Here is a 20618-nt window from a genome sequence, read left to right as displayed (position 1 = left end):
TGGTATATTAATGTGCTGTAGTACAGGTACGCGTGTAGATATTAGGTAGGTATATACCTAGTCGGCGCCTACCCAGTGCGTCGTCAAGCTGAGCATCCCCTTCTTGCAGACAGATCTAGGGAGTTTCCCAGAAGCTATCTTCGTGTTATTTTTCATTCACCTACGTTGTTTATATAGGTACCTACTTACCCAGGTAGTCGAGGAATTCCCCAGTAAAAGTAGGCGTTCTCTGCCTCCCTAGGAACTTAGTAGCTTATAAACAGCTCCATGATTTTATTTTAATCGAATTGAAGCAGTCTGAGGTAAATACCCAGGCACTCGCTGTTTCGAATCTAACGACATGGTGTTCGGGTTGAGATTCTCGACGATTGCTACCATGATATTTCCTTACACCGCAGATTTTCCCTTCCTACCTGACCTATGCCTACGAGACGCTTAACATTAGTATGTTTGACCTGTACAGTTTGCGCCTAAGTTCGTCTGTATAAAGAAGTAGTTCATGGATAATTAGCTATGAAGCCGCTATTGGATCGCCCAGTTACTTCGTGGGTTTTCTCGATATTTAAGGGCATCAGTACCTACCGCTCTGGACAACTTGATTCGGATTGTTCACACTTTACTACACGATGGAAGTTTACCTGCATTTATAATGATTGAAGAATAATTGATTGAACTTGTATTAACGAGCTAATGACTTCTAGGAGCGGTCATCGCTAACTTCATTACGTTATCTGCGTAGCCTTCTGTGCCGCCGTATTTGGCTATAAGCTCTTGTATGTTGATCGAGGAAGCAGAAGAACTTCGCTTCCTGCCGATTAGACCAACATTCCTAGTGCTTGGTATCCTCAGCATCTCCCTTTCCACCTCCCAGCCACAGTCTTTTGCAATGTTGGTAATCCACTCAACGAGTGACGAGTACGCCGAGGGCGATTTGTTTTGGCCCTTTGGTGCAGGCGCCCTGAATCTTGCTCCAGTAAGATCATGGCTGCAACATGGTATCATAATGAATGGGCATTCTGAAATGGTTGCAAGTATTGGTGTCCATGGTGTTAGCTCATCTGCATGATTGGAGATAATAAAAGTCCCCTTGGGAAATATACCATCGTGGATCATGTTAGTAACATCTACGCTTTCGGCAGTCTCATCACCTTTGCTTCCCATGTTCGAATGACGATCAACAACAGAGGGAAGCAAGACAAGTTGCTGCAAACTTTTATTAGGTCCGGAGTCTTGGTCGATTGTCTTGGAGTAGTTCTCCCATGATTTACGTTTTCGCGCGTCGAACCCCCAGCCTAAGTATCCTTCTTCAAGAAGTATATATACCAGAAGGCCGTTTCCGCAGCCAATATCAACAAATCCAGGGAACGGCGAATCTTGATACATCTCAGTCCATAGCTCAATGAGAAAGGCCGCAATACTCAAATCCTCAAATACGTGCTTTGAGGGGTCTGTGACCTCAGCCCAGGATTTTATGAGCTGTCGAGCATATTTCTGTTTTAGTCGAGTATATGTAGTTTGCACTGCAACTTGAGGAATAATAGTATCGTGGTGAACTCGCTTCACATATCCTGCCTTGGTTCCTTGCCCATGTTTATGGAGCGTGGTCAGAAGGTGAAGACCTGTCCTGACCAACTTTGGCGAACGTTCTTCAGTATCAAAGAAATGGTAGTGGATAGAAACAGAACCTTCGTTTTTCTCGGTATCCCATTCATGAAGAAATGCCATACCTTGGATTTTGGGATGATAGAATGGCATATTATCTGGAGATGAGACATGGGGCTTGTAAACTACCATATACCTTTCTACACCATTGGGTCCATTCCCGTGGTAGAAGGAACATGTTTGATCCATGGGCTCATCTCTCAGAGTATTCCTAGGAATAAGTTTTCGTACTAGGATTTTATCTAGGTGCATGTGTTGGAAGTGAAGGACTGTTGGCTCTATGGCCGAGGGTTCAGCTGCGGAATGGGTGTTGGGATCTTGTTCGAGTAAAATATCGGCCCGAAATAGCCAACTGGAATTGAGGTTGGGGTTTCGAATGAGATTCATCATGACCTTTAAGAATATCTCTGAATTGAATTCGCACGTTTTCCGAAAAAGAGGAATCCATTTCGAATCGGATACATCTTTAATCAGGCTCGGGGAACCATCGGGATACTCTTGTATCTCAGCAGCCATTGCGGAATGATGTGACAGGTGGCCTCAAATTCGCGCTGTATGCAAGAGAAGTGAAAATCGGGATGGATATTGGTCGATCGGATAGACTTGAAACTAACGCAACTGCGCAACTGCGTAAGTAGATCAAGTAGGTCTGGCCACTTATATTCAAAGGTTCGGTCAAGAATAAGTGAGTGAGACCAATGTTCTAGATGCTCGGTTTCTTAACAAGGCCACATGCAGATAAGCAAGGGGTCAGCTGCTAATAGAGGTAGGTACACAGGTATATCCTCGCATGTATAGTAAGGGAATATTGGATCAATCGATTGATATCTGCAGACGTGCATGTGTGCAGCAGGTATTAGGCACTAGGTATGGATTGATGGAGGTGGGCTGGTGGGTTGATGGAGTGGTGGGCTGGTTGAGGTTGGTTGGCTGGCTACATACCTAGTATGTATGTAGATTGAATGGAGTATGTACCTGACAGCCCGGAGTGACGTTGATTTCAATGTTGTATTCGATGGTTGTGTGAGTGATTTGTGAGTGACATGGAAATGTTCGAGATCAATGATTACCTAGGTATATAGGGTACTCAAATTGAATGAAAATTTGTGCGACAAGGAGGTCGGTAAGTGTCTTAATTTCAATGATGAATACCTACTTAGTAGTACTGCTACCGTGTGGCATGTGTTCGCCTTTCGACTTCCAAGTGACCCTAGAAAATTGAAACCTGCCTGCCCCGTGAGGCCGTGAGGGTGAGGATGAAGGAGGGTGAGGTTTGAGGTTGAGGGGCAAATAAGATACTTGGGTACTTTCGCCTACTCCGCGAAATACAAACCTTGAGTCGGTAGTAACTAGGTAGTAGGTACTAGTTAACTATCGTGCAAGTTCTAACCTGAAAATTACAACTGGAGCCAGTCTGGAGGTAGTTAATTCCTATCCAGACAATGGCATAGCCCTGGAGAAAGTGGGTGAATCTAAACCTTAGATTGGGGTGTAGTTGCCTGACAAGGCCGCCATTACATACTTGTGCTTACCTCCAGGTGTTTCGATAGGCTCATTAATACCCTAACCTAGGTAGAAGTTAACTAGAGGGACTATTTAAAACAAACTCGACCGCTTCCACCGGCCCTTATGTCAGTTTGCCAGCTGCCAGACATGAGTTGTCCCACTTCACCCCTTGCCGATTTGCAATAATGACCCACAATTATTGCCCCTCCATTTAGTTGCTGCCACTTGCCTATTTGCGGCCTTTCTCGTTCTTCCCTCTTTTTCTAACGTACAAATACAACAAATACAAATACGAATTGAACCCACCCACCACCTTAAACTACCAACATCCACATCATCAACACCAAACCCATTTTCTACTAAAAAGCATTCTTCACCTCACCTCACCACCAATCCAGTAATCACCACTTTTGTAGAAGTCCATATCGCTTAGCGAGACCACTCCATCAGTTGTCGGTCGCTTTATCCCGAGTTCATCTCTGCATACCCCTTTCCCCAAGTTACCCCGTAAACTCGAGTTTATGTCAATCGAAAATCTCAAGACCTATGGTAAGTCTTGATAAATACTCAAATCTGATGTTGAATTTTAGGCTGTTGAGGTATCGAAACATTTCGTCGATTGCTTCAATACCTTCAGCTGGTTACACCGACTTCCGAAACACCCTTATGACTCCTCCAGCCTCCACCCGAACCATTTACGTGTCTTTTATTTAGTAGCGCGTGCTAATCAAAAACCAAACAGACCCCTTCGCCGAAGCCGATGAGGATACAGGTGAATCCAAGCAGGCACAAAACTATATCCATATTCGCATTCAACGTACGTATAGCAAAACGCTCGACTCGGCTGTGGCCTTAAAGTGGCGCGATATGCTTTTGCTTTTAATCAACCATCGTGCTGACTTGGAACCATTTAGAGCGAAATGGCCGTAAGACCTTGACTACAGTCCAGGGTCTCCCGAAGAAATTCGACCAGAAGAAAATCCTGAAGGTCATCAAGAAGAAATTCGGTACGTCGCTATTCCAACCTGTCTTTCATGCTTTTGCTTTCTAGGCTGACTCTCTACCCCTACAAATAGCCTGCAATGGAACCATCGTGAATGACACCGAGATGGGTGAAGTCATTCAGCTGCAGGGTGACCAGCGCAAGGACGTGCAAGAGTTCCTCGTCGACAAAAAGGAGGGTTTAGAGCTTGATCCTAAGACTATCAAGGTCCACGGTTTCTAAGCTGGCCATGTCCGCTCACCTTTCGTAACTGCCCAACTATAACGATCACGAGACACGCAACTGGATGGTCAACCTTGCGCACGACTGCAGCGTCTAAACCCGCTTTGCAGCGACACTGCTAGGTACCTACTCATTACATCGTGCCAAGGGCTGCACTATCGATCGAGGCGTTACGGAATGGTTAGGACATGATACCCCCTTGTTGACTTCTAAGAGGCCTCTTGGCTTGCGGGAACGATTGGACGAAGCTGATGCTAGCCCATGGAACCGGTTTATTCGCTGCATTTTTTACTAGGAGACGTGGTATTACAGATGGCCTGGATTTTCAAGGCACTCTCGTTTTTGGTTCTTGGCTCTGATATCAAATCTAGTAATCAGAACAGTCTCCGAAATTGTTGTCTTGCACCTGGATGTGAATGATGCTTTTTAGTGAAATGAACCTAGTAAATGCGCTTGCAGTTATTACTCAAGTTAAGTTAATGCTACTACTACGTACCCAGGTATATAATGATTTGGACAGACTACTTGAATATGTTGCTTTTTCCTGTAATATTTAACATATTGTAGCCAAAATTTCCGAGGTTTCAAGATTGGTTATAAAATTGATGACCTATTTTACTACAACGTAGATATTTATAGGTGGGTTCGCGGCAATGGCCCGTCTTTCCCTTTACTACGGATAACCTACCTAAACAACCCTAGGGTTCCTTGTCTACCTACTTACATGCTTTTTAAGTCACCCCCCTTCCCCCTTTCATATGTATATGTGAATACGAAACAGGATATTCCGTGAGGAGAAGAAAAACAAACAATAAAAAAAATGAAGGGCGCAACAGTCCCCCTTCCAACACCGCCGCAGTCTTTCACGCAGAAGAAGGCGCGCATCCTGCAGTCACTGGCGGTGCCTGATGCCGAGTACACGGATGCGTCGCCCAAGGGGTCCGTGGACGAGGGGATACGCGAGCTGATTGGGTTGGTTAATGGGGTGGAGGGGCTCGTGACGACGAGTAGTTGTGCCGGGAGGGTGAGTGTTTTTCGGGAGGGGAGTAAGAAGGGTTCTGGTGTTGTTGAGGTGGGTGAGGGAGAGGGAGAGGAAGAGGTGAGGAAACTTGCCGGGGTCGGCGGCAAGGGAGGAGGTGGGAGTTGGTTGTTTGTGTCGCATGGCCCGGTTCCGCTTGTGGACGGCGATGCCGGTGACGTGGAGGTGCTTCTGGGGCTGAAGAAAAGAAGCGCCGGAGAGGAAGACAAGCCAGCACAAGGGGAGCGGGGCGATGGCGATGTGCGGGATGTTGCCGCTGCGAGGCTCGTTCACTTCAAATTTGAACCGATGGTGAGTATCGAGGCGGAGATACCCCCTATATTCTACGGGGCAATAGTGCGCAGACTTGGCTAATACCGCGGGCCTATTAGATCCTCCATGTCCTGACGGCTTCGCCAGAACATGCCCAGCTGATCCTGAGATGCGGCCTACAGGCCGGGTTTCGGGAGAGCGGTGCCGTCAGCCTGACGGCAGCGTCGGAAGAACAACCTGCGACCCCGATCGTGGCTATCCGGTCCATGGGGCTCGCTTTCGAGTCCTTGATCGGCTACCAATCTGGCAACAACAACGACGACGCAACAATAGAGTGTACCGTGTCGCCGGGTTACCTGCGGACGCTTATCCGGATCGCTAATGACAGGTTTAAAGAGAATAGTAAGCGCATCCAGAGGTTCCAGGCAGCTCTTGCGGAAGCGACTAAGCCGTCTGATAAGAGTGAAGATGGGTGGGAAGATGCGCAGGCTCGGCGAGAGAGGAAGAGGGCCGAGGGGTTGAGGAGGCGGGCGGAATTACAAGGCCAGAAGAACGGTGATGGTGATGGTGGTGGTGGTGAGGTAGCTACGGAAGACGAGGGTTTGTATAATATGCCTACCCTGAATGCAAACCTCACGTAAAATCCGGAATCTTCTTCTTCATCATGCATGCACATCGTCTTGAACTTGGCTCGTAGATATGGTTAGGTAGTTGTCGTCTGTTTCTCGATACGGTTCTTTCGCCCGAGTGATTCCCTTCTATGCTATGCCGTAGTAGTGTCGAGTATTATTACAACAGAGTATGCGCCTGCCTCCATCTTCTGCTTCTCTCTCTTTCTCTCTCTTAGAAGCTTCTCTCATGGATCTATATTTTTCGTCCCCGGTCTCCTTCTACGTCTCTTTTGGCTATCTCTTTCTGTCTCTGTCTCTCCTTCTCTATCTTCGCACAAGAAAATAAGAGCGTCTACGAAACAACCTTATCCACCCAACTCTTCTCCAGCCTCCTGACCTCCTCCTTGAACGCCTCCACCTCCTTCCAGCAGTCTAGCGGGCGCCGGTCGTGCTCCATCAGACACCGCACCACCTCGCCCCGCGCCGCCTCCACGCTGTCGGGAACCGGCCGCAGCTGCTTCCGCTTGTCCAGTCGCGCGCGCAGTGCCTCTACTTCCTTCGACACCGCCTGTCGGCTGCTCGCCCGCCCCGACTCGTCCGAGGCCGCTTGCTCCGAGAGCAGGGCGGACGCTTTCTCTTCGGCGGCTTTTAGGGCGGCGTTTTCGTGGGCTTCAAGCTTGCGTAGTTCGGAGGCGACGCGCGCTTGTACGGCGAGCTCGAGGGTTTGGGCGCGCGAGGAGTCGGTCTGTTTTGAAGGGAGTGTGAGTAGGCAGAATACTTATCTTTGGAGGGGAGGGGCAATATATTTTATTTCTGGGTCTCTTGTTCCTTTGGCTGATGGTGCTGGTGGTAGCGGAGCAGAAGGAGGACACAGATGCTTGGATCTAGGGAGGGAGGGAAAAAGAAAGCGGAAGCTCACCTCGCTGTTGGACTGGAGGGATTCGACGACATCGTGCGATATTCCTATAGGCGAGGACCTGGCAGCTGTGTGTTAATAAATATATCTAGGCAAATATTAAAGCGCAAAAGAAAAACTTACGCCTTCCAGACATGTGAGGATTGGCCCGCCTCTGGCTTGGACGAGCTAGAGCCCATGATTTGTCGGCTTCGTTGGGATCGCTAGCTGGGGGGGAGAGAGGGGAGGGGAGTGGTGGCTCTTGATTCTTCTTTTCACTTTTCTGCGGCCCGTAGGAAATAATCGATGAAGCTTGTGGTTGAGAAATGATGCAAAATGTCTACGGTGTGAATTGGGTAGTTGAATGTGACTTGTACTGTGATAATATACAGTCTGGAAAATGATCAAATTACGGTGCAAGTATACTGTGTCTTTGCCAGCTGACTCATCACATGCATCACGTGATAGCCCGCAGCAGCACCATCAAACTTGGTAGGTAGTTACTACTAGGTATGTACCTATCATGTTTTAAATGTTTATCTACTAGGTACTAGGTTAGGTACTTCACTGTTGTATTATAACTTTTAGTCCTCAAATAAAATATACTCAATAAGATTTCTCTGTAATATTTCCGATGCCGCCACCCATCTACAATACAATATTTTTTCAAATTTCACGATACTCGACAGGAGCTCCGCGATGCCAAATGGGAGATATCAAGTCAAGGACTGCATCATCAAAAGTTCCGTTTTGTGAGTTACTATGCAGATGATGAGAAAGCTAGAATTGAGTGATGTACCCAGTGAACATATCTGAAATTAGATGACTTCCCCGAATCGATATTAAGTCGTGCAGCTTCAGTTACAGTCTCCCCTAAAACAAGACACCATATGACCCTTAATTTGTCCTTGACTTCACCCTTACTTGAAACCCAACAGGCCTCAGGTTGAACCACCCATCTTGCTCCAACTTGTAACTCGGATCAGCCATCTCAAAGTCAACATCCCGAAGCAGCTTCACCAGCGTCGTCATGCTCCACTGCCACGCCCAGTGTATGCCGATACACTGTCTCTTGCCGTTGCCAAACCACTTCTTAGCCCCCTGCGGCAGGTCGTCAAACGCCTGCCCCATCATGCGCTCCGGCTTGAAGGCAAGGGGCTCGTCGAACACCGCGGGATCTCGGTTCACGCCCGCCAGCACGATGATCATCGCCTGATTATGCGCGATCTGGTACTTGCCCCCGGCAAGCTGCACAGGCGCTTTGCTGTCGCTGGGTATCGGCTCGATGTTGAAGCCCGGCGCGGCGAACGAGAGGCGGAGGGATTCGCGCACGATAGCTTCGATATACTTCAGCTGCGACAGGTGTTCGAAGGTGAACGCTTCCCCGGCGCCAATGACGGTATCTAGTTCCTCGCGTGCTTTGGCGATCACGCTCGGGTTCTTTAGCAGGAAGTAGATGGCGGTGGCGATTAGCGCCGGCGCGGTACTGCTGCCTATTGGCATGGTCACGATCTCATCGATGACCTGCGAGTCCTTCAGGGCTTCGCCGGTCTTGGGATCCTTGGCGCTCATCATCGCCGCAAGCATATCTTGCCGGTCTGTTGGGTTCGCCTTGCGGTAGTCGATCAGGTCTTGCGCATACGCCCGCATCGTTGTGGTAGCTGAGCTAAACTTACGACCGTACCACAGCTTGTTGAGGAGGCCGGGGCGTGTCGGCCGCTTCATGGCTTCCGAGGTCGAGTCCTCCATGGCCTGTAGCATGGGGAGTCCGGGCCCATACAGGCCATTCAGCTTCTTCCCGAAAAGAGTGAGCGTTGTCGCCTCGAGATTCAGCTTGTTGAGCTCCCCTACGGCCGAAACTTCGTTGTCGTTCCCTAGGCCCTTCCACTTCTCGATGAGCTCGTCGGCAAGGTCCCGCATCTCGACGAAGTGGTCCTTGAGGGCTTGCTGCGACAGCTTGGGCGCCAAGATCCGATGTGCTATCCCCCAGCTCTCTTCGTTGTCGTAGGCCGTGAAAAGTGCGTCGTGTACGGCGTACCGGATCTCCACTATCGGACCACCCACATACTTCCGAAACCGCTTCTCGTCGCACAGCTCCTCGGCGATGGCCGCACCGGTCACAAAAACGATAGTTTGCCCCAGCACCTTGATCTGGAAGATCTCGCCATACTTCTCCGACAGCTTCCGCAGCGATTCCCACGTGTTGTTGGGGTCGACGTCGAAGAGGTTGCCCAAAAGGGGCACACCGCTGGGCTGCGGGATCGGGACGGACATTGTATACCTAGGTAGATACTAGTTTTGGGTGAGTAATGGTAGAATATGGAGATTTCAGGGTTACGGAAGAACTACATACATACATATCGATCATCCGTCCATCTGGCGGCAGCTTGTTATTAATGCAAACCTCGATCGCGCAACGGGTATGTAGGTAGGTCATGTCATGTTACACCGCAAGTGCCGTTATACGCCCTCTACGTCACAGTGTTCTATGTGCGACTTCGTCTTGAGGCCGGACAACTCATCTTGCAGGGCCTAGGTACGTTGAGCAACGGCACACGGTATTTCTCGTTGCTCTCCATGGCGTAACCCCAGCCCTCCTTGTTTCTTCTCGTTCGACCCCCGACCTCCTCTTCGTTCAGCTTCAGAATGTTTAAGTTTGATTGAGGTACTTACCTTACCTGAAGCAATTTTAGCAAGGTATACAAACTTGTTACGGACTCAACAGTTACTTGAACTTTCTTCTTTTCTTCTTCCATCAGCTTTAGTTTTCCTTTTTTTTTCCGAGGGGGCGGGGAAGGTTTCTAATATTGAATTAAATCAGACTCGGGAAGACAATATGCGCTGTGGCTTGCGCAAGGGTGTCGATCGTGAGGGGACTATCGAACCGCTAAGATACATTGTGTCTGTGAGCTGTTCTACGAGCCTATCACGACATGGCTTTGATAAATCACACGGGTAGCTATCATGTACGCCTTGGAGGTTGGATGTGCTGCGTGAATAGGTATGTCACTTTTGCATATCAATATCATTATTGTGATATATTATGTAGGCCAACGTTTTTCGTAGTGGCTGTGAATTTTCGTACGCATTACCTACAGTAATCACTAATGCAGGCCTTAATATTGAACTTTGAGGACTTTGATCATTTCACTGTAAGGCTTGTAAAGGTACTCATGTATCTTTAGTCATTGTGCGTAACATCCACATCTCAGGGGTAAGTCTAGGTGCGGATATATTTAAATATCTCAGCCAACCTCTTCCGTTGGCCCTCGATGAGTCTCATTTACTTCCACGAGGCCATCATGCCGTATCCTACGTTGACGTTTCTAGGGGCGCCGTCTAGGTACGTACGTGACTATTCGCTTGGACACTATACTTATATGGAAGGAACGCTTTGCCTCTTGCTCGCCCAAGTAATCTGCATGCTAAATACTAAGCAGCCCATAGATATTTGGTATTGATTGACCTTCGCTTTATGCTTACTCTATACCCGGTCTTTAGGTAGGCTTTCAGGGGCATCGAGTTCGTGTCAGATATAAAATCCACCCGACCTACCTAGTACCTAACTACCTAGGTTAGAATAGACATGATTTGATTACCTACTTGTTTGAGAGGTGATTCCTGGGATAGATAAGTACCTAGGTATACACATTGTATTAGTAAAAGGATCGATGGCTTCAAGTGTATGTGAACTGCTTTGCTGTAGGTAAGTACTAGGCATTCCTACGGTAAGGCCTGTCAAGGGTCTACCTGGGACCACATGGGAGTTCACATGTAACAAAGACAACTTACGTGTATATGTAGCTTTCGTATTCTCCGAGAGATGTTAGCAACAACGATGTTGCTCTGCGTCTTCTAGGCTCCGCCTCGTGACAAGGCCTGGCCATGCCGTTTCTCTCGTTTGGGCTCTATATCTACGAAGAGGCCTCCTTCGTCTCATTGCTGGGATACACGCGTGTCCATAGACTATAGGGCTGCAGCGATGGCCCCGATGCTTTCTTTTTGTTCCTACCATACCTGATCCAATATGTCACAAGCCGGAACGTAGAAGACGCAGAGTAATATCGCATTTGAGCGGGGATCTTTAGCATCTATTCAGAGACTATGGAGGCTACTTGGGTGTAGATCTAGGGAGATGTCTTTGCTCTAACTATCGCCCCCTTATAATCTACACTACCTTGGATAACCCTCGGGCAGACACTTGACACAACAGGTTCTGATATTGAGCCTTTGCAATGGAGCGGACCTAGAAATACCCGTACTTGGCCTTTACGAGAATTAGATATCAACCAGTCTCCGCATGCTGAATGATGGATATGTTGGTGCAAGCATATTCACCGTTCTTCGGGATAAAGGCGAGGAAGAGAGTTTCTACGACGGAGGACTTAATTGTGTGCTTTGATTTTATTTCACTTTAGGAGACACGAACGGAACGTTGATAATATCATAACAACGTTGGACACATTGGAAACATTATAATGTGGGACGAAAGAGTGTTAGGAGAATCACAACTTCAAGGTTAATATCCTATCATCTATCTAAGATTAGGTAGCTCTAGAACACTACTGTTGTACCTATCCATGGATATTTCGAAATCGATTTCATCTTTCTATTTGATCAATATTGCTATCATACTCTTATGGTGACCTTGGAAAGACGTCTCAATGAAGAATGAAGAAGATACTGCTGTGACTCTCCCCCTTTCGTCTCTAACTAAGAGCGTAAGACTTACGCATCATAACATGGACTTTCATATAAGTGTATTTAAAGCTCTGCTTGATATGATACTTAATTCAATTTGAAGAGTAACATGTTCCCAGTTCCTCGACACTCCACCAAACCACCCTCTCCTGATAGTCACGTTTAGATCTAATAGAAGCCGTCTAATATCCAGGTAGTCGTATTATAGGAGATCTAGAACTATGTAAATGTTGTCCTTAATTAGGTATCTACCTAGTAGGTAGAATAACAGGAACGCTCGGTATCTACATCAATGAGGTGAAACGTTGAAGGCTCTGCCTCTGTGGATGCAGCAACCAAGGAAACCTCACTAACACGCGCCATTGCCACTTCATGTTCTCAATGAGTGTAGACACAGATGATTAGTAGCTAAATATAATAGGTAGTAATGGCCGTTAATTTTAACTGGGTACTGGATCTGGCCGCTCCTCTCCGCACGATGACGCGGCTTTCCGCTGGCCGCCGCTATCATGAAGGAACAATATCATCCCTCGGCACTACAGGCCTATAAGGCGCTATAACCTACGAAGCCGCGCTGATGCGGGTGCGGTTTCAGAAACTTCCACTTGCAGATTGCTACAATCTATATCTCAGATATCAAACATCGGATATAGTACGGCTTCAATTCTAGAAGCTGTCTTACGTAGGTACTGAAACCATACCCCCTATTAGTACCTACCGAGGCATACTAACTAGTGGTGGATCACCATCTTCTGCGCTGAACTGCGCCGCAGCCGCGCGCTAGATGATTCTGCCCGACTACATCGTCATCAGTAGTCCTGTCGCATGACTCAGTCGTATGTCGTCGTTTGACATCGGCACCTTTTCTCCGAGAATCAACGTAACCCTGCAAAGCTCACGACATCCAAAGCTCACGACATCCACAACAAACTTTGGCTGGCGGGAATTCCCACTCGAATCTAGCTTTGATCGCGAAAGGGCCTACGCGCGCCAGGAGCCATTCTCAATGTGCCAAGCCGCTCTCTGCTGAAGCCAAACTACTTGCTATTTTTCACTCCCAGAAATATACGGCTCGGATGCCGGAACCTAGCGGTCAGCGAATTTCGATTCGGTGAACGGACATCTGGTCTAACTGTGTATAGCCCTCCTATTCTGATCCTCTTCATGAGCGACGGCAACGGAGAGCCGAGCCGAGCCGAGCGGTGCGCTGTGATATGAACACCAGCGACGCGCAATCTGGCGGTCATCATTCTCGACGCCCTTGCCGCCTGATAGTACGAAGACAGCCAGCCAGCCCAGCTACACACTGGGAGGCCTGCGAGGCTAGAGACACCGAATCTTACTCAGATCTGACAATCGCTCTTGGAAGTCTTCTCGACTTCTCTTGGGCGTCAGTCCGTGCCGCATTTATACTCCTATTTGTGCGCGGCCTAGTGCCGAATAGCCGTACGTTTCTTCACCTGACGCCCGAACCAAGCTGAAGTATAGGGTCATCGCCAAAAGCCAAGATGCTTAGCAAAGGGGCTCGTTCCCGAACCAGTACAGTCAGGCATTGGCATCGCAGGATGTTAGAAAAAGAATATTGCTGACTGGTATTGTACTACTCCTGTTCATGGACCATGGCACAGTATGTCCCAGCTGCGCTACTATCTAGATGAAAGGATCATATGACTTCGCATTAGCAGGCCACCTATGTACATACATACTAATATGTAATGAGTAAGCATCCTTGTCCCCTCTCCCCTGAAATCACTACGTGCAGGTAGGTTACGTTCCGTGAGAGGGTGACTTGCACCTCCGTGATTCGACTGCGCCGTATGCTACTACGTATAGCAAATATCTACGGATACGGAACTGCATCGCCGATAACCGAAAACTTCCATGCTCCGAGGGTCTTTTCAGCTGCTAAGGCAGGTACCTACCTAGTTACCCAGGGAGGCAGGCTAAATTGATCGTGGTAGAGAACCTTGAAGTTTTTATAATGCCAAGTCTATCGTCACGGTGTTCCTGAGCCTCCCACCGCTCTCTGGTTAAGTGATATTCATCGATTTCGCCTGACTTGTATATAAGAAGCGCGGTAGGTAAAAAAAAAAAATTGCAGTCCAATTACAGTCCGTGTATGCAAGGTAATGTGAAGGAGCCACTTTCTAAGGAGAGAAGAGTATGCGACCCTAAGACCTGGCCTAGGAATATCAAGATAATAAGATAAAAAGATGAACATTTCAACGTCATCGTATTTCCTCACACTATGTAACTGTATGCACATATTATTTACTACTTTCCGAGTATCCCTACATGTATGCACATCTATTATGTGAAATTTCGTCAAATCAAGTCAAGTGTATTAAAGGGGGACGATGCTAAGGGAGGGAGAGGGAGTTGGCATAAACCATGCAAAGTAGTTATGTGTAAATAACTAACTTAAGTAATAAGTTTCTATGATCAACTTCGTTGTTTAATTCCCATTTATTCTCTTTATTAATTATGACGACAATTACCTTTTTAGGGGCGCGATCCCGGCTCTGATTCGGTACTACATAATTTCTGATTTGGTTAATTAACTTGTTTATCCCCTGAATTGGACATTACTATAGTCGGCGAGGTGGGTCTTTGGCAATGCAGATGTTGCGATAATCACTTTCGATGTTGCAATTTGTAAAAAACTGACAAACAACAACTTTGCACTTTAGACTCTGCTGACTCTTTGAGTCTTTTGACCCTGTTGACTCCGTTGACTCCGTGGACTTTGTTAACTCTCGTAACTCGTATATAGTATTAGTATTTACGTGAAAGTAATGTACCAAGCCAAAAAGCTGCTACTACTGGAATATATCTTAACCACGTTGATAACGAACCTGGTTGGTTAAAACATCACATCACATCTCAGATTAATGTTCTACATACCGAACCTACCCGCTTACTCGTGTACAATACCTAGTTTCGATATCCCGTTCTACGGTTTCATTGGGTTTGGGTGCACTAAGTGAAAATCAGAATATCATCATCCCGCATGCCCACATGTACTGGGATGGGCATGGATTAATCATGGTACGCGTCAGCAGCCGGAGGTTCAGAATCGGAATGAATGGTTAATAGGTACAGATTGGAATTGAACAAACGCCGCGAACGGCACAGCAGTTTGATTAACCAGTTCGAAGTATCAGCGGTTTCGTGGGTCGCTACAAGACCAAATAGCTTTTTTTTTCTCCCTTTCCAAACTAGCCTACTATTGTTGATCGCCAACTCAGCACCAGAAAAGTGGTTAAGTGGCGGGCACTAGATGATGTTACTAACGGACCTAGTATGGCCATTACCTGGAACGGATGCAAAAAAGGAAGAAAAAAAAGAACGATAGGTACCTAAACATAAATCTTTTATGGATATCCCATCATCACCGAAGTGAAACATAAGACGGGCGCCAACTCGTTTTAAGCTACTTGACTCTATGTAAGTGACGATAAATGACTAGTATCTGAAATGAACGAGATGAAATGATCTGTCAAGCACGGTTGACGCGTCCACTGTAAATGGCTTCAAAGAATTGAGGGTCCTTTTTTTCTTCTGATCTCATCAAAACGGCCATGTAGTGGATGTAGGTATGTAGTTACATACACTATGCACATTAGGTCGTTTCGTTCAACGCAGCCCTGTCTTACTTACCTTCACCCTGTCTTCACAGTTTCGTCATCCAATGACCACGATATTATCCATGCAGCTATTTATACACACAGACACAGTAGACCACAACCAAAGCTGCCGCGTAATAGTGGTTCAGGTGGGGGTTTCAGACTACTTACATACCTACACTACACACTACACACTACACACCTATGTAAGGTAGGTATGCTAGGTAGGTATGTATTAGTGGTGATGAAAAAAAGACGGGGAGTTTCTCCAGGACCGGCTTCCGGGTTCTTTTGGTCCAGATTAGTTCGGCTTTAACGTCCCAGATGTCCTCAAATCGGAGGAAGCCAACGTCGCGGGTGCGTGCATTGTAGATGCCGCAACCAAACGGGCCTTTGATTAAACTTATGAAAGGCCCCCCCCTTGAGTCTTCGCCTTATGTATTCGCGTTAGGATACGTAAGTGACCGTCCTTTACATATGCACTAGGTACGCTGGTACGCTGGTAGGCAAGGGAGTTGGGATCTAATACTGGACTAAAGTAAAGGAGACGATGAAGAAAAAGGGGATCTATGCCTAGGTATGTGTAGTACCTAGGCCAAGTGACGATCCATATGTACATATCGGAGGAGGGACATTGAACTTTCTATGTATCCTAGATTGGCATTAAAGTACCGTTTTGTTTCTAGAAGTTTGTTCTAACTCTCATCACTTGTTCTCATCCCACAACTTCCAGGTCATTACCTAGCATTGCATTCCCATTTTCTGCTGTACCGCTCGTTTAGACTTTTTGTGCTTCCTATAGAACTTTATACCCCCAGAGCGCATTGCCATTACTTTGCTTTATACCGAGTTATCCATTGGGATTCCAACTATACCAAACTTGAACATATCCACAAAGACTTCCAACACACAAGAAGCACACAATGGCGTACGCTGCAAAGTATACTCCAAAGCCCATCACCGATGTCTTCACCAGTGACACAGACTTCGACCGGCGGCAAAATACCCGAACCGTTCCCATGAAGGTTCTCCTATTAGGATGTGGGCGAACAGGAACAACATGTGAGTATTATTCCCCCCCCCCTCTCTTCATAGGCTATGCGGCCGTTTAAGCACATGGAAAGAGATATACCAAGAGAAAAACAAGATTACTGATTACGTGGGACCCCCCATCACACAGCCATGAGAGCAGCGATGAAGCAACTGGGCTATGTAGACACCTATCACATGATGAACTGCTCGATCGAGAACCCGCCAGACGCACTGCTGTGGATGGACGCGCTGCGCGCCAAGTACGACGGCGTCGGCGAGCCGTTCACGCGCAAGGACTGGGACAAGCTGCTGGGCAACGCGCAGGCCGTGTGCGACTGGCCCGCCTGCGCCTTCGCCAAGGAGCTCATCGAGGCCTACCCCGAGGCCAAGGTCGTCCTCACGGGCCGCGACGTCGACTCCTGGCACAAGTCCACCATGAGCACCGTCTACTGGCGCGTCACCGACCCCGAGCTGCGCGCCCTGTCGTACGTCAACTGGGCCGCGGGGATGTACTACCCCATGCTCAAGAAGTTCTTCGACACCTTCTTCGAGGGCGACTTCCCCAACCGCGGCAAGGAGGTGTTCGTAAGACACTACGAGGAGGTCAAGGCGATGGTGCCCAAGGAGAAGCTGCTCGAGTACCGCGTCACGGATGGCTGGGCGCCGCTGTGCGAGTTCCTCGGCGAGCCGGTGCCGAAGGAGTCGCCGTTCCCGAATGTCAATGATAACAAGAACTTTGTCGCCCGCTCAAAGCGGAGGAACAGGAACCAGATGCTGAATGTGGTGGCTGGCTGGCTGGAGATGGCGCTGCTGGCCAGCATAGCGATTTACTTGGTGTTTTACGTGCAGTGGTATTACTTTAACAAATAGATGATGGGCAGTCGTGGTTTTGGGGGTGTTTTATTCATGTTTATTTTTATTTTATTGGCTTAGAGGGGTTTGGGAAAATGTTATATAGGTTACCTAGGTAGGTAGGTATAGGAGGATAGGAGGAAGGGAAGGAGGGCATTCTGGTAAATGTGTGATTATAATCCATTGCTTGAGATTTGGAGGTTTACTTCGAATGGTTACGATACCAGGTAGCTATGTTTTTAGATTTTCTAACGGGGTAGAAAATACATAATTTTGAAGATATTTACAACTTGATTTGGTATCTGTAGTTAAACCTAAGGTTGCCAGTCTCAAACCCCCATCAGCCCCCTTTCCAGGGTTCTTTTGACGAACGTTCACTTCCAAATCGACCATTCGTCTTTTTCTTCAATTTTTTTTCTTCTTGTTTCATTTAGCTATTTCTATTGCTAACATGTATCTCCAATAAAGAAAATATTAATAATTAATGCTCCAAAATAGTTCAATTATTTACTTGGCCCGGTTGGTAAACGCCAATAGACGGTCGGCCGGTTGTTCCACGCTACATACCCTATTCGGAATAATACGACCAGACCCAGTATACCGCCGATCCCCATCACTACCTGGACGGTCCACACTTCGTCGTCCATCAAGATAAAGCCCCCGGAGTATGAGATCTAGTATTATGGATGGCGTGTTAGTACCTTAAGTAGAAAAGGGAAAAAAAAGGGGGGGGCTAGGGCAAGATCGACGCGCCCAATCTCTAGCTTACCTCGCTCACCACGGTCCGCACGTCCAGAGGCGCGCTGAACCCCAGCATGTGCCCCCCAGAATGCACCGCTACCGCCCGCAGGAAATGGGGATACGATTTGCGCAGCTTGAACGCGGTCTCGAACCCGGTCCTCTTCGCCTTGCTCAGCTCTTTCCACTCCTCCTCGGTCGCGTTCGGGCTCCCAGATCCCTGCAGCACCCACTTCGACACCTCGGTCGCCCCGTTCCAGCTCACGTACAGGTTCCAGTCGCGCTCGCTGTCGCGCCGTATAGCAGACGACGGCGTCGTCGTCGGCCACCCGTGCCACTCGTACTTGTACACGCGGTACGACTGCACCTCCGCCGTGCCGAACCGGCTCTCGGGCCCAAAGTGCGTGTCGCACAGCACCTTGCCGTCGCCCGTGTACTCGGTAAACGCCGCCGAGTTGCCGTAGCCCAGCAAAACGTTGCCGTTGGGCAGCTCCTGGAACGACCCTTGCGAGACGCCGTGGATCTTGTGCGGGTTGAAGTACTCGGCGACGACGGAGACGGTCATGCGCGCCTCGTCGACGTGCAGCTTGAGCCCGCGCGTGTCGGCGATGTCGCGGTGCGCGTCGTCGACGCCGTTGTCGAAGACGGTGATGGTGTCGTTTCCCGACCACCGCGCGTCGTGCTGGTACGCGAAGTTGGTCGCCGTCCCGTTCGACAGGTCCCGGAACATGTTCCGCTTGCCCCCCAGGATCCAGATCACCTCCCCGGATGTCCCGTTGATGTACGTCAGGCTGTGCGTGTACCGCCCCGACGTCAGGTAGTTGCCCCGCGCGTCCTTGTCCACGCTGTTCATGTGGAAGAAGTCGTACGCGTGGTTGTGTTCCCCGTCCCCGCCGATGTCCCGGTAGCTGTCGATTAGGTTCCAGTGGTCTAGTGCCCGCCACTGGAACACGGCGAGCCCGGTCTCGAGGTCGATTTCTTGGATCAAACAGTCCCAGACGGGCCCCGTGTGCTGTTTGCCCACCTCGGCGAGATCTCGATGCACAATCTCGTATACCGTGATCAAAGCAGTTCCGGCGGGCGTAATTCGGAAGTCGTGCAAGTCTGCCATCAGGCCATTGGCTGCTTTGATTTCCCGGAATAATAAGTAGGATTTATCCAGCTGTTTTTTGGTGTTAGTATAATAGGGGACGGATGGCGGCTCGTAACTGTAGCGCATTGGCGATGCGTCTTACCATCATGATAGTCCCGGCGCCATGTCCGCCGACCGTATCGTCTCCGGCCCAAAATGTCAAGTAATTCTCGCCCTTGTACTCCTGCACCATTAAGTTATATAATTGCTGTTTACGCCATCCGGACGACCATATTAAATCTCCATTCGTGTCAAGAATCGTAGCCTGCGGCTGCCGTGTTGCGCCGCCTCGAGGTGTTAGTAAGGTGTATAGCGATGATTCACATGCCTCGTTCGTCTGCAGTACGTTGATCTTAGGTACTTCGAGCCCGGGGGCCGACTTAAAAACGGTTAAAGGGTGCGGCCCGTAAGCCTCATGCTCGAAACCAAAATCATATGAACTAGAAGGCGTGCCGTTGGCAGCGCCGAGGACGACGGGAAGAACAACAGCCCACGAAAGTCGCATCGTTGTGAGTTTTTTTTTTTTTTTTTCCTGTGCTAGACTTCAACTAAGACGTCGATAGAATAGACAGGGTCTCAAAGAGGGAGGGTGTAATAATAAACTGAGCATCGAAAGTCTGGGACATCCCACCATAGAAGGTCCATAGGTACCTAATTTACATTCTAGAATCCATCCCGGGCTTGTCATTGCACGCACGCACTACATGTAAGTACTCATTACACCAATAAATACGTACCTACCTACCTACGTATGTAGGTGCTCCCTATGTATGTACAATACAACATATTCATCGGGCCTAGGCTCATCTTGTGCGGGATCGGGTTGGGGGAGTGGGATGACCGGTACAGGGCATAGCTTTGGGTGGCTTGCATTGCCCGTTTGCATAGTGATAGTTAGTCGTCAGGGGTGTTTCGAAACATTACGGTGCTGACGATTTACATTATGGGGTTTCGGAGCCGCAGTGGCCTTTGTTAATACTAGTCATAGTGCAGTCTTAAGATGATTTATGCTCCACTGCGCTGACACGCGGCCTGCTAAGATCTTTGCCAACCTTGGCTGACCCTTTCCGCCCACTCTTTTCCAGCACTCATCCCGGTAAGCCCGGTCGATCCATTGCTTCACAGGCCCTTGACGCCGCACTCGACGACTGGTTGATAAAGCCCGCGCCTACTATTATGCCCTAAACCCCCTAATCCGTAGGTACCTACTATTCACCTCGCAGTTAATATATCGTAAAACATGCTGTATTGTACTTACGTGGTGGAGGGAGAGATGCCACGCGGTCGGTTATATCGGCGAGGTACCACTCAGGAGACTTGCGAACCACTAGACACTAGGTAAGAACA

General features: G+C 48.5%; 7 protein-coding genes across 7 annotated transcripts; 3 read left to right on the top strand and 4 right to left on the bottom strand.

The window, feature by feature from the left end:
• Positions 1-687: 687 nt before the first annotated feature.
• GGS25DRAFT_524908 (DUF1613-domain-containing protein) lies at positions 688-2178 on the bottom strand (the record flags this gene model as incomplete). Its single annotated transcript, XM_049264695.1, has 1 exon — positions 688-2178. The coding sequence occupies one exon, from the start codon at positions 2176-2178 to the stop codon at positions 688-690; it is 1491 nt and encodes a 496-aa protein (XP_049114179.1).
• A 1073-nt stretch (positions 2179-3251) lies between these two features.
• GGS25DRAFT_504906 (anaphase-promoting complex subunit Apc5) lies at positions 3252-4785 on the top strand. Its single transcript, XM_049262177.1, has 4 exons — positions 3252-3717; positions 3911-3985; positions 4083-4175; positions 4245-4785. The coding sequence occupies exons 1-4, from the start codon at positions 3690-3692 to the stop codon at positions 4391-4393; spliced, it is 345 nt and encodes a 114-aa protein (XP_049114178.1). The 5' UTR covers positions 3252-3689; the 3' UTR covers positions 4394-4785.
• A 139-nt stretch (positions 4786-4924) lies between these two features.
• On the top strand, positions 4925-6556 carry GGS25DRAFT_504903 (methyltransferase TYW3-domain-containing protein). The gene is made up of 2 exons (XM_049262176.1): positions 4925-5723; positions 5804-6556. Exons 1-2 carry the CDS (start codon positions 5214-5216, stop codon positions 6323-6325), a joined length of 1032 nt encoding a protein of 343 aa, XP_049114177.1. The 5' UTR covers positions 4925-5213; the 3' UTR covers positions 6326-6556.
• GGS25DRAFT_427851 (DUF1690-domain-containing protein) lies at positions 6406-7703 on the bottom strand. The gene is made up of 3 exons (XM_049258630.1): positions 7335-7703; positions 7215-7272; positions 6406-7040 (listed from the first exon to the last, which is right to left on the bottom strand). Exons 1-3 carry the CDS (start codon positions 7388-7390, stop codon positions 6648-6650), a joined length of 507 nt encoding a protein of 168 aa, XP_049114176.1. The 5' UTR covers positions 7391-7703; the 3' UTR covers positions 6406-6647.
• Positions 7541-9538, bottom strand: GGS25DRAFT_504901 (bifunctional P-450:NADPH-P450 reductase). Its single transcript, XM_049262175.1, has one exon. The coding sequence runs from the start codon at positions 9462-9464 to the stop codon at positions 8088-8090; it is 1377 nt and encodes a 458-aa protein (XP_049114175.1). The 5' UTR covers positions 9465-9538; the 3' UTR covers positions 7541-8087.
• Positions 9539-16315: 6777 nt separating this feature from the next.
• On the top strand, positions 16316-17419 carry GGS25DRAFT_534303 (P-loop containing nucleoside triphosphate hydrolase protein; the record flags this gene model as incomplete). The annotated part of the gene is made up of 2 exons (XM_049265754.1): positions 16316-16579; positions 16698-17419. The coding sequence occupies exons 1-2, from the start codon at positions 16441-16443 to the stop codon at positions 17417-17419; spliced, it is 861 nt and encodes a 286-aa protein (XP_049114174.1). The 5' UTR covers positions 16316-16440.
• A 439-nt stretch (positions 17420-17858) lies between these two features.
• On the bottom strand, positions 17859-20232 carry GGS25DRAFT_534301 (ASST-domain-containing protein). The gene is made up of 3 exons (XM_049265753.1): positions 19375-20232; positions 18171-19301; positions 17859-18075 (listed from the first exon to the last, which is right to left on the bottom strand). The coding sequence occupies exons 1-3, from the start codon at positions 19774-19776 to the stop codon at positions 17905-17907; spliced, it is 1704 nt and encodes a 567-aa protein (XP_049114173.1). The 5' UTR covers positions 19777-20232; the 3' UTR covers positions 17859-17904.
• Positions 20233-20618: the final 386 nt, after the last annotated feature.

Source organism: Hypoxylon fragiforme (assembly GCF_022984875.1).
Source record: "Hypoxylon fragiforme strain CBS 206.31 chromosome Unknown GGS25scaffold_8, whole genome shotgun sequence".
Taxonomy (NCBI): Eukaryota; Fungi; Ascomycota; class Sordariomycetes; order Xylariales; family Hypoxylaceae; genus Hypoxylon; species Hypoxylon fragiforme.
This window is presented reverse-complemented; position numbering and strand designations above follow the sequence as displayed.